The sequence below is a fragment of the Pygocentrus nattereri genome, chromosome 9, assembly GCF_015220715.1.
Source record: "Pygocentrus nattereri isolate fPygNat1 chromosome 9, fPygNat1.pri, whole genome shotgun sequence".
Lineage (NCBI taxonomy): Eukaryota > Metazoa > Chordata > Actinopteri > Characiformes > Serrasalmidae > Pygocentrus > Pygocentrus nattereri.
Genome location: NC_051219.1, coordinates 8,439,404 through 8,452,606, shown reverse-complemented (window position 1 = coordinate 8,452,606; position 13,203 = coordinate 8,439,404). Strand labels below are relative to the sequence as shown.

At 40.0% G+C, this 13,203-nt stretch overlaps 1 protein-coding gene across 2 annotated transcripts in view; it reads right to left on the bottom strand.

Annotated features, from left to right (window-relative positions):
• Nucleotides 1-8,047: 8,047 nt before the first annotated feature.
• dnai3 (dynein axonemal intermediate chain 3) overlaps nt 8,048-13,203 on the bottom strand; it is a 40,576-nt gene continuing 35,420 nt past the window's right edge. For both annotated transcript variants that reach the window (XM_017721117.2, XM_017721118.2), the window contains 3 exons: nt 12,567-12,658; nt 11,281-11,403; nt 8,048-8,948 (listed from right to left, as the gene is read on the bottom strand). In XM_017721117.2, coding sequence (XP_017576606.1) covers nt 8,805-8,948; nt 11,281-11,403; nt 12,567-12,658 — 359 coding nt within the window. In that variant the 3' untranslated portion in view covers nt 8,048-8,804. The remainder of the gene's footprint in view (nt 8,949-11,280; nt 11,404-12,566; nt 12,659-13,203) is intronic.

Here is a 13,203-nt window from a genome sequence, read left to right as displayed (position 1 = left end):
CTATGACCTATAACAAAAACTACTATAGACTATTCAATAACTACTACAACTTATTTAGTAGATACTATAAATTATTCAGTATCTACTGTTAAAGACTGAATTATTCAGTAACTGCTATGAACCATTCAATATCTACTACAAATTATTTACTATAAATTATTCAGTATCTGCAGCAAATTATTAAGTTAGTGCTAGAAATTATTCAGTAACTACTGTAATTATTTTATATGTACTGCAACTTATTTGGTATCTGTTATAAAATATTTTATATCTATTGTGAAATTCGGCTGTAAATGTTTCCGTTATGAGGAAAGTAGCTGTAGCTCACAGACGGCACTTTAAGAGGTTAAAGGTGTGAAATCTGCAGGTCTGCTTGGATGAGTGCCAGGCTGGAATCCCCCTGCGAGTGTGGTTGATGGCGTTTGGGCATTTCCCGGCTGCGCTGATTCCCCTTATCGACGACTGCACTCTTCTACTGTCTGTACAGAACCTGGTGGACACCTGTGAGATCTGGCTCTGACCCAGAAACATCAACCTACTCAACTCCCTTCAATCCCGCGATGCACTTTTGATGTGGAGCTAGTGGCTCTGTGCCTGATTAGAGGGGAACATGGAAAGACGAGCGTTTCGCTCATTCATCACAGCTTCCTCTTCGCTTTAGAGCCAAACTTTCAGAAGCAGAAATGCTGTTTCCTTTTACAACATGTCCATTACGGCCCTATGTAGCTTCATCAGTGCTCAGTCTCAACATCTTCAACAGTTTGGGGTTGGTATCTTTTTGGATTTGTTGGATTAGGCCTGTCACAAATATCCTGCATAGAAGTTCTCCAAAAGTATCCAGACGGTCCTTAGAATTTTTGAATTCAGCAACTTTAACTGGCACCTGTTGCTAACTCAGGCTTTCACTCACAATAATCAGTCTAAACAGAAAAGCACTGACCAGTAAAGGGATGCTTTGGAGCAGCTGCGCGAGCCTAAGGTCACCATGATCAATGCCAAGTGTCTGCCAGAGGGGTGTAAAGCCCCACCCCAGCATTGGACTCTGAAGCAGTGGAACTGTTCAGGTAATGATGTTCAACTAATCATCCAACATCAGTACCTGACCTCACTAATGCTCAATCAAATCCTCACAGCAATGTTCCTTCCCAGAAAAGTAGAGGCTGTAACTGCAACAAAGGAGGACAAACTCCATTTCACTGGAGGAGCAGGTGTCTACAAACTTTTGGACATACAAAGTAGTAAGAAAAGTTCACAGGTACTTAATGAAGGCTTGTTTGAATGAATGGTCAGCCGAGACTTGTCTGGCGTCTGAAGTTAGTTCTGACCAGGAGCTACGAGGCTTATATAGCTAACAAGCAATGGAAGCTTCTATTCATGCCCTCTTGAGGACCATCACATACTTCAGTCCATGGTCAGAGACAACAGTGTCCACATAATGAAGTCTATTAGAGACGCTGACCAGCTCCACACAGTCTGAGGTGAGTGAGTTGTTAGTCATGTTAGCCTCGTAGTCCAGAGCAGAACTAGAGCTATACTGGAGATGACTGAGGAGATTCTACAGAGATACAGATAAACTTCCTTTAGCCGGGCCTGGGTGGCTGGGCTGGAGGTCAGTGGTGGAGAACCCTGTTCTGTCTGAGCAGCTCCAGTCATAACAGGCCGAGTGCAGCGTTTCTCAGACAGAGCAGATGTCTGATATGACCATGTCTGATCTCTGCAGCTCTCTTCACCCACAGACTGACATATAAACCATCTCTCTGTCTCTCTGTCTCTCTGTCTCTCTCTCTTACTCTCTCTCTGTCTCTCTGTCTCTCTGTCTCTCTCCCTCTCTCTCTCTCTCCCTCTCTCTCTCCCTCTCTCTGTCTCTGTCTCTGTCTCTCTCTCTCTCTCTCTCTCTCTCTCTCTCTCTCTCTCTCTCTCTCTCTCTCTCCCTCTCTCTCTCCCTCTCTCTGTCTCTCTCTGTCTCTGTCTCTCTCTCTCTCCCTCTCTCTCTCTCTCTCTGTCTCTGTCTCTCTCTCTCGCTCTCCCTTTCTCTCTCTCTCCCTCCCTCTCTCTGTCTCTCTCTCTGTCTCTGTCTCTCTCTCTCCCTCTCTCTCTCTCTCCCTCTCTCTCTCTCTCTCTCTCTGTCTCTGTCTCTCTCTCTCGCTCTCCCTTTCTCTCTCTCTCCCTCCCTCTCTCTGTCTCTCTCTCTCTCTCTCTCTCTCTCTCTCTCTCTCTCTCTCTCTCTCTCTCTCTCTGTCTCTCTCTCCCTCTCTTTCTCTCTCTATCTCTCTCTCCCTCTGTCTCTCTTTCTGTCTCTCTCTCTCTCTCCCTCTCTTTCTCTCTCTCTCCCTCTCTCTCTGTCTGTCTCTCTTTCTCCCTCCCTCTATCTCTCTCGCTCTCTCTCTGATTCCTTCTCTCTCTCTCTCCCTGTATCTCTTTCCATCTCTCTTATTCAGTAACTACTATGAATTATTCACAATTTACTATGAATTATTCAGTAACTACTATGAATTATTCACTAATTACTATGAATTATTCACAATTTACTATGAATTATTCAGTAACTACTATGAATTATTCACTAATTACTATGAATTATTCAGTAACTACTATGAATTATTCACTAATTACTATGAATTATTCAGTAACTACTATGAATTATTCACTATTTACTATGAATTATTCACAATTTACTATGAATTATTCAGTAACTACTATGAATTATTCACTAATTACTATGAATTATTCAGTAACTACTATGAATTATTCACTAATTACTATGAATTATTCAGTAACTACTATGAATTATTCACTAATTACTATTAATTACTATTACTATTAGAATTTAACAAACTGGAAAACCTCTAAAATGTGGCCAGAACATCAGTTCAATTCAAATGAACAGTAACTGTGTATTAAAGTCTACAAACTTCTTTTCACTCAGAAAGTGTGTGTGTGTGTGTGTGTGTATGTGTGTGTGTGTGTGTGTGTGTGTGTGTGTGTGTGTGTAGACATCCCGTTGACGCGGTGCCCTTCACAGGTTTTAATCAGGTTTTATTAGGGTGGGCTCGGCGCTCTGGAGGCTGTTTGATGTTTCTTTCTTTCTCTGCGTCTCTTTCTTCTCCTTCAGTCTGAAGGATGTTTGGCAGCTCATCTGAAACCTTCAGCCATCACAGATACAGCGCTGACAGACCCTCACTCACTCAGAAAAACAGAGACGCGGTGATTAGAAACACGATGGCTGACCTTTCCCTCTGTCCTGTCCTCTCTGTCTCTCTCTCTCTCTCTCTCTCTCTCTCTCTCTCTCTCTCTCTCTCCCTCACTCTGTCTCTCCCTCACTCTGTCTCTCCCTCTGTCCCTCTCTCTCCCTCTCTCTGTGTCTCTCTCTCTCACACTGTACTACAAAGCATGATAATCATCACCTCCACTCACCACAGTGTTTACTCTATTAAGGCTCGATGCAGAAAGCATTACTTATATTTTTCCAAATCAGTTTATATAATTAATCTCATATAATCTCATAATTTTATTTATTATATATTCAGTGTATCTACAAAACCAGACAAATGGTGAAATTCAGGGTTTCATGCTGGCTGCTACTGTTTGTAGTTATACGACAGTTTAGTATAATAGTGTATTATTGTTAAGTGTCACGTTTTCCCTCCATATTTGTTATATCTCTCTCTATATATCTCTCTCTATATCTCTCTATATCTTTACTGTATTCTGTATGTGCATGTAGAGACATTATAAAGGAGGACAGCCGCTCACTGTTTGAATGGGAAAGCTCATAATGCTGAACGTGTCATCTGTTTACGAAGAAGCTCAGTCAACTCAGTGAACTCAGGGGAAAATCCCCCTCTACTCGGGCTCAGTTGTGGAGATCTGTGCAAGTGCAGTGGCCAGAACATTTAACCAAACACTACAAATGATTTGTGAGATATTTGTCAGATTTTATCAGTGATTTCAAACATGTTTATGAAGCAGTAAATTGGTCTTCGGTTTCGAACCTTGAGGTCTCTCCCCTTTCAAAGAGAGAGGAGTCTGATCTTGTGTGAGTGGAAATAACTGCCCAGCAATGTTGCTGAGATGCCTGCTGAGGGGACAGACTTTCCTGAAAGGACTCTGGCAGTGCAGTATAGTGCAGAGTATAGTGTTTCTGTATGCCAGTGCTAAAGAGAAATTTCCATATTTTATAAAGGAAATTGACAAAGTATTCTATTGAATTCTATTCTATTCTATTAGATGCCACACAGTCTGACCTGTGATGATTGTTATGCAGTAGAAAACTTCAGACACCAAACATCTTGGCTGGTCGACTGCATTGGATTTTTTGTTAGAATATCGCTTTAAAATCTGTGCTACTCTGAGAGAGAGAGAGAGAGAGAGAGAGAGAGAGAGAGAGGGAGGGAGAGAGAGTGAGAGCGGGAAAGAGAGAGAGTGGCTGATGCTTTTCGTTTGTTTTTCCAGTTCACTGGATCTAGCGCACTTCCCCTGTTTGCATTAGACAGACAGCAGAGGTGTCTTTTGTCAGCTGTGTGTGTGAGGGTGCTATTATTTCAGCTCACCTACGTCACTTAACTTTCCTCACTTTTCTACTTTTGTTACTTTTTCTTAACACACTGTGTCAACAGTGTGTGTGATTAATATGTTTCAAATCAAACACAGTGGTCAAATACATTTTACACCCTTTGTCCAGTCTGAATGTGTGTGTGTGTGTGTGTGTGTGTGATGGTGAGTGTTTAATCACCTGCCTGAGGCGTTGACTCAGACCTGCTGAGAAAGATCAACGGCACGACCTCACCTCTCACTGTTACACTCAACTGTGTCCCAACGGTAAACACTACAGTCTTAAACTATACGCTGTTCACTAACATCTTACACCACACACTACTGTCTTACACTATTCACTAACATCTTACACTACACACTACTGTCTTACACTATACACTATTCACTGAAATCTTACACTACACACTACTGTCTTACACTACACACTACTGTCTTACACTACACACTACTGTCTTACACTATACACTATTCACTGAAATCTTACACTACACACTACAGTCTTACACGCTACACTATTCACTGACATCTTACACTACACACTACTGTCTTACACTATACACTAACATCTTACACTACACACTACTGTCTTACACTATACACTATTCACTAACATCTTACACTACACACTACAGTCTTACACGCTACACTATTCACTGACATCTTACACTACACACTACTGTCTTACACTATACACTATTCACTGACATCTTACACTACACACTACAGTCTTTAACTATACGCTGTTCACTGACATCTTACACTAAACACTACTGTCTTACACTATTCACTAACATCTTACACTACACACTACTGTCTTACACTATTCACTAACATCTTACACTACACACTACAGTCTTTAACTATATGCTGTTCACTGACATCTTACACTACACACTACAGTCTTACACTATTCACTAACATCTTACACTACACACTACAGTCTTACACTATTCACTGAAATCTTACACTACACACTACTGTCTTACACTATACACTATTCACTGACATCTTACACTACACACTACTGTCTTACACTATACACTATTCACTGACATCTTACACTACACACTACTGTCTTACACTATACACTATTCACTGACATCTTACACTACACACTACTGTCTTACACTATACACTATTCACTGAAATCTTACACTACACACTACTGTCTTACACTATACACTATTCACTGACATCTTACACTACACACTACTGTCTTAAACTATATGCTGTTCAATGACATCTTACACTACACACTACTGTCTTAAACTATATGCTGTTCAATGACATCTTACACTACACACTACAGTCTTACACTATTCACTAACATCTTACACTACACACTACAGTCTTACACTATTCACTAACATCTTACACTACACACTACTGTCTTACACTATACACTATTCACTGACATCTTACACTACACACTACTGTCTTACACTATACACTATTCACTGACATCTTACACTACACACTACTGTCTTACACTATACACTATTCACTAACATCTTACACTACACACTACAGTCTTACACGCTACACTATTCACTGACATCTTACACTACACACTACAGTCTTTAACTATACGCTGTTCACTGACATCTTACACTAAACACTACTGTCTTACACTATTCACTAACATCTTACACTACACACTACTGTCTTACACTATTCACTAACATCTTACACTACACACTACTGTCTTACACTATTCACTAACATCTTACACTACACACTACTGTCTTACACTATTCACTAACATCTTACACTACACACTACAGTCTTACACTATTGACTAACATCTTACACTACACACTACTGTCTTACACTATACGCTGTTCAAAGACATCTTACACTACAGTCTTACACTATACACTAACATCTTACACTACACACTACTGTCTTACACTATACACTATTCACTGACATCTTACACTACACACTACAGTCTTTAACTATTCACTAACATCTTACACTACACACTACAGTCTTTAACTATACGCTGTTCACTAACATCTTACACTACACACTACTGTCTTAATCTATACGCTGTTCACTGACATCTTACACTACACACTACTGTCTTACATGCTACACTATTCACTGACATCTTACACTACACACTACAGTCTTTAACTATATGCTGTTCACTGACATCTTACACTAAACACTACTGTCTTACACTATTCACTAACATCTTACACTACACACTACTGTCTTACACTATACACTATTCACTGACATCTTACACTACACACTACTGTCTTAAACTATATGCTGTTCAATGACATCTTACACTACACACTACTGTCTTACACTATTCACTGACATCTTACACTACACACTACTGTCTTACACTATTCACTAACATCTTACACTACACACTACTGTCTTACACTATTCACTAACATCTTTCTTACACTACACACTACTGTCTTAAACTATACGCTGTTCACTGACATCTTATACTACACACTACTGTCTTACACTCTACACTGTTTACTAACCTCTTACACTACATACTATAGTCTCAAACTATACACTATTCACTATCATCTTACACTACACACTACTGTCTTACACTTAACATTATTCACTATATACTATTTACACTTTACTACAGTCTTCCACAATAATATAGTATATATACAAGACTATAGCCGTATACTATACACTTTAGTCTCTAGTTGATCTCTGTGCTCTCTGTGTAATTTGCCTGAAATACAGAGATCCAGTGAGTTTGTTTCATCATGGTTAGGATAAAGAAAGTTTTTTTCAAAATTATTGGGATACATGCTTGGACATGATCTGCTGCTTCTAAATAACTATGAAAAGTTTCTGCTGTGTTGTTGTGTACAATTAACATTTTCACCATGTTTGTCATGTTGTGACATTAGAACACATACATACTTATACATAGTGTATAAGTACATAACTAAACACGTAATTACAGAATTACAACTATCAATAATATAAAAACTCCTCTAAACAACAGCATCATCAACTGTTTCATAACACCTGAACTTCAGTGCAGGCCACACAGGCCTTTATTAGCCTTTACTGGAAAAAACAGCCCAGTCAGACTTTATAATAAGCGTTTTTGAGTTACTGCAGAAACTGAGCGGTTCAGAGGATTAGATTCCTCTGTGCTGTGCTTAGCACTGCAGCTGCCTCTGCTGTGTGAATCGATGGGTTTAATCGATAACTGATCCCTATCTTACATCAGAGTGTGACTGCATCGGTATGAAACCCAAGGACCCCTGATTGATTAGATGTCTGAGTCCAGAGCCCCTGGGGGCTAAAGCCTGGACACAGTTACAGCGAAACACACACTATAATGAACTCAGACAGGTAACCAGAAACCAGCGCGAGAGAATCCAGCTCTCAAGGTTACGCTCTGCCTGGTGCTTATGTGGAGGTTGTGCCTGCACAATGAGACAAAACCATTTCTTTATTTTCATAAAAACATGTTTATGTTCACCGTAGAAGATTAAAATATAAACAATGCTTTATTTAACGAAATGCAAAAACATCCTTAAAAACAGGAATGTTCAGTTAATAATATGCAGTAATAATATTCATATAACTAAACCTTATGGATCAGTTTCCCTGACAGGGATTAATCAAGGAATGCACCATTCTGGTCCTGGACGTCTGGTTTCCCTACCCAGACACCAAATCACCAAACTGTGCTGGACACCGGCCTTACAGGACCAGAGCTGTGCACCCTTGCCTGAAGACCGGTCCTGGACCAGTGTTCTAAGTGGAGATTGTCCTTTGAAAGGAAATGTAGTGCAGGGCTAATCTTAATCCCTATCCAGGAAACTGACCCTTAAACACTGTGCTGTACTTCAGCTTTTAAGTCTTTTAAGTCTTTTAAGTCTAAAACTTAAACTCTTAAAGTCTTTTAAGTCTAACCTTCATACCAAGCACAAAAAAATACTGACTATGTTTGTTTCCATAAATCTAAATCCCACTGTGACTCTTCAGATCCTGGATAAACTCTGGAAGTCAGAAGTGAAGATCTAGCGAGAGCTAAAGAAGCTGAAACACTAACATGACAGTATAAATGAATGAATGCATGAGTTCCTTTGTAAATGCTAACTGGTCTCTATTGGCATTCATTCATTATTAGCAATGTGCTTAGACTGAAGTCCTCTAAGATGATAAAACCATGTTTGGGTTCTTGTATAAAACATAACAGAACTGTATGAATTATTAGTGTTATACTGTGAGGCTGCGTGTGCTCAGTGGTCTGGTGTGTCCTCTGATTCGGAGAGCAGCCCCATGTTCTTCAGAATGAGTTTCTCCAGAGCGCGGTACTGCTCGTACTCCTTCAGGGCCTCCTCCTCCAGCTCCTCCACCTGCTTCACCGACACTGCCCCTGCCTCCTACGCCAACAATGACAAGTCACGGAAATAATAAGAAAAATAATCAATAATTATTTCATTCCTGTATCACTGCCCTGCCCACTACTTGCTGAGTAATCACAATCATGCTTTACTGACTGAGCTGCTTTTTTTGCTGAGGGAAATTGGCAACATTGAAAGTAAATATTTGAAACAATTATTTTTTTTTCTTACTTTCCAAAACTAATAAAAGTAATAGTTACTGAATATTTTATAGTAGATACTGAATAATTCATTGTAGATACTGAATAATTAATGCAAGTTAAACAAATAAACCAGATTTCAATATACAATTTCAGCCTTAAACACAGATTTGACCTCAAGAAGCCCAGCAACATTAATACGTCATCAGACTACATTAGTTCATTATTATGATGATGATGATTATTAATGTTATTATTATTATTATTATTATTAGTAATAGTAGTAGTAGTAATAGTAGTAGTAGTAGTAGTATAACAAGGTCAAAGTTCATGGTTTTCACTTTTCATCAAAAGATGAACATACACACACACACACACACACACACACACACACACACACACAGGCCTAAGTGGCAATAAAGTAATCTTTTGTATTTGTTTTGAAATTCCTGTGAAATCCCCTAAAGTATGTGGTTGGTGCTTAATTTGAGTTTTCTGAGTGTGTGTGTGTGTGTGTGTGTGTGTGCATGCATGTGTGTGTGTGTGCATGCATGCATGTGTGTATGTGTGTGTACGTCTGTGTGTGTGCGTGCATGCATGTGCATGTGCGTGTGTGTGTGTGTGTGTGTGTGAGTCTGTATGCATGTGCATGTGTGTGTGCGTGCACGTGTGTGCATGCATGTGTGTGTGTGTGTGTGTGTGTGTGCACGTGTGTGCATGCATGTGTGTGTGTGTGTGTGTGTGAGTCTGTATGCATGTGCATGTGTGTGTGCGTGCACGTGTGTGCATGCATGTGTGTGTGTGTGTGTGTGCACGTGTGTGCATGCATGTGTGTGTGTGTGTGTGTGTGAGTGAGTCTGTGTGTGTACGTCTGTGTGTGTGCGTGCATGCATGTGCATGTGCATGTGTGTGTGTGTGTGTGTGTGTGTGCACGTGTGTGTGTGTTTATTTTGGTGCCACATTAAAAAACTCTATAAAGTGTTTTTTTCTCTTCCTTAAATGAAACAGGGCAATGTGAGTCTGTGCCGTTTAACTGGGATGAATTAAAACAGTCCACAGTGTCTTTAAAGTAAAATTACTCAGCAGACAAAAAACCAGCTTTGGTACATTTGATCCCCCTCAGCGTTAATCCAGCCTCAGCAGAGCCGAGAGTGTAGCGCAGCTGTGTTTGAGAGAAGGAGAGGTGAAAACAGAGTGATGCTGGGAGATAAAGGAGGCAGTGATAGAGAGCAGGATAAACACACCTCCCTCTACACTCAGCCAGAGAACAAACTCAGTCTCATCATGACCACACTTTAACCCCACTGACTCGACCTCCGTCAGGTACTTCTTAAAAACTTCTTAAAAGACTCTCCAGTGCAGTAAAGATAAACACAAAGTACAAGCAGCTTGAATAAACTACTGTACTGAGCACTTTTAAATCATTCATAGCAGTTAATGAATCATTTGTAATAGATACTGAATAATTTATAACTAGTTACTGAATCACTTATAACAGCTACTGAATAATTCATATTAGTTTGTGTAAAATGTGTAATAGTCACAGATTCATGTATAGAAGATACTACATAATTCTTAGTAGTCACTAAATAATTTGTATTAATTACTGAATAATTTATAGTAGTTACTGAAAATTTCATATTACTGAAAAATGTATAGTAGTTATTGTATATTTCATATGAGTTACTGAATAATTTTAGTAGTTACTGAATAACGTATAGTAGTTATTGAATTCATAAGGGTTACTGAACAATTTGCAGTAGTTATTAAATAATTAACATTACATCCTGGTTCTCCGGTTTCCTCCCACAGTCCAAAGACATGCAGTCAGGCCAATTGGACATGCTAAATTGCCCCTGGGTGTGAGTGACTGTCTGTGTCTGTGTGTCTGCCCTGCGATGGGCTGGCGACCTGTCCAGGGTGTATCCTGCCTTCCGCCCGAAGACTGCTGGGATAGGCTCCAGCACCCCCCCGCGACCCTGACGGAGAAGCGGCTTAGAAAATGGATGGATGGATAATTTATAGTAGTGAATAATTCATACTGCTTACTTTCATTTTCATTCATATATTGTTCTTCCAATAATCTCATAATGAGAAATATTAAATATGTTGCTGCCTCGTTCTAAACGTTATCCCTCTACTCTGCTCCCCAATACAAATGAGTCTCCCACCATTTTCCTCCTCTGCTGCTCGGCCTCCATCTCTCTCCTCTCTTTCTCCTGCATCTCCTGCCTCTTCTCAAAGTACTCCAGACGCTCCACCTCCTTTTCAAAGTAGCTGCTCACGCTGCACTTCTGCAGGACAGGACACAAACGCAGCCCATCAGCCAGTACTCCAGTAAAAGTAGAAGTTCCTCCCTTTAGACCTCCACTTGAGTAAAAGTACTAAGTATTTACCTTCAAAAGTACTTAAGTATAAAGTAAAAGTACTAAAGTATTTACCTTCAAATGTACTTAAGTATAAAGTAAAAGTACTAAAAGAGTAATTCTGGCTCTGATCTGGTCCTGTTATCATTTTTATAACCAGACTGGCTTCATGAACTCATTTCAGGTGAAAGTCCTCCAGCGTCTCTCTTGGTAAACCAGTCTTTTAATAGAACGTCATTAATTAGTGACGCTGACGTCTATTAAAATGATCAGAAGCACAAAACACTGAAGGTAAACAGTTTCCATCAGGGAGAACCGAGTGGCTCTGAAATCACTTTTTACACACAAGCAAAGTTTCAGTTTCAGATTTATTTACAACTTAGTTCCAAGTTTAAGTTGAATAAAAACTGGCTTTAAACTCAGGATCACAGATGAGCTCCTTTACTATGTTGATCTGTAGGCGTCTGTTCATAAACATAAACCAGCCCAAACTCATTTACTATAAAATGAAATGGTGTTTGTAGAAATTCAGAAAAAAGCCGCGTCAGTCTCGACTGCATATGTGGACATATTTCTATATTGAGCTCTATTTACACAAAGTTAGGTTAGTTCATCATTTATGTTGAACAGACTCTCCCAAAGTTTTACGCTGCTGCGCTGACGTTGAACCGCGTGCTGCACTGGGTCGGTATGACCAACAGGTCAAAACCAGCTCTAAACAAAGTGACCGCTGGGCCCTGATTGGTGCTCTGGCTTTGCGCTTCTTTCGTTTTGACATGTTACGTTTTTATACACACAGAAACCAAAAGGAACGACAGATTTCTCAGAATGTAGGAGGAAAAAGTCGGATATTAGACTCTGAAATGTAGTGGAGTGAAAGGAGAAAGACGCCAGAATGGAGAAACTTCAGTACAGATACAGCAAAAATACTAAAGTACAGAAACTAATTACATTTACTCAGTTACTCAGTTACAGTCCACCACTGTTAATTATGAAGCCGAGTCAAATGCGATCAGAGAGAATACAGTAAAACTCTTGCTGTACTTTAGACACAGAAGTCGCTCTGCGTCTGCTATGCTTTTCTTTCTCACCTCGTTGGCGGACGAGTGGTGCAGGGTCCACGGGACCTCCAGGATGTGCAGAGTGCCCAGGTAGTCCGACACAGCCAACAGCTGCTGCTTCGCTGCTCAGAAGAGATCACACTGGAGTTACTGTACAACTCAGAACGTCTTCTTACAGTTTCATACTTCAGCACTGATAATGCACAACGCAGATTTCCCATTAACATACACTACAGTGATGTACAAGCTTTGGGATCCACTGATTAAATGACGTGTTTTGTTGAAGTGAAAATAAGTCAACACATCCTCTCCAGCAGTGGTCTCCAACCCTGGTCCTGGAGATCTACCTTCCTTTAGAGCCTAGTTTCAACCACAATTGGCTACACCTACTCCGGCTAATCAACTTCTTCCCAAGTCTCTGATTGGATGAATCAGATATATCAGAGTCTGCTCCTTTCTTTTATAATACATTTTTTTGGCTATTCTAGCACATAAGCACATATCTACAGCCAAGATGGTAAAATGGACATAACATGTTGTGGCTCCCAAGGTGGTTTGATTTTTGTTGATAGGACAAAATGGCTCTTCTTAACATTTGGGTTGCAAACCCTGCCTATCTCCTTCAGTCTTGTTGGAAAAGCATCTCAGGAAGAGCCTCACAAAGCTG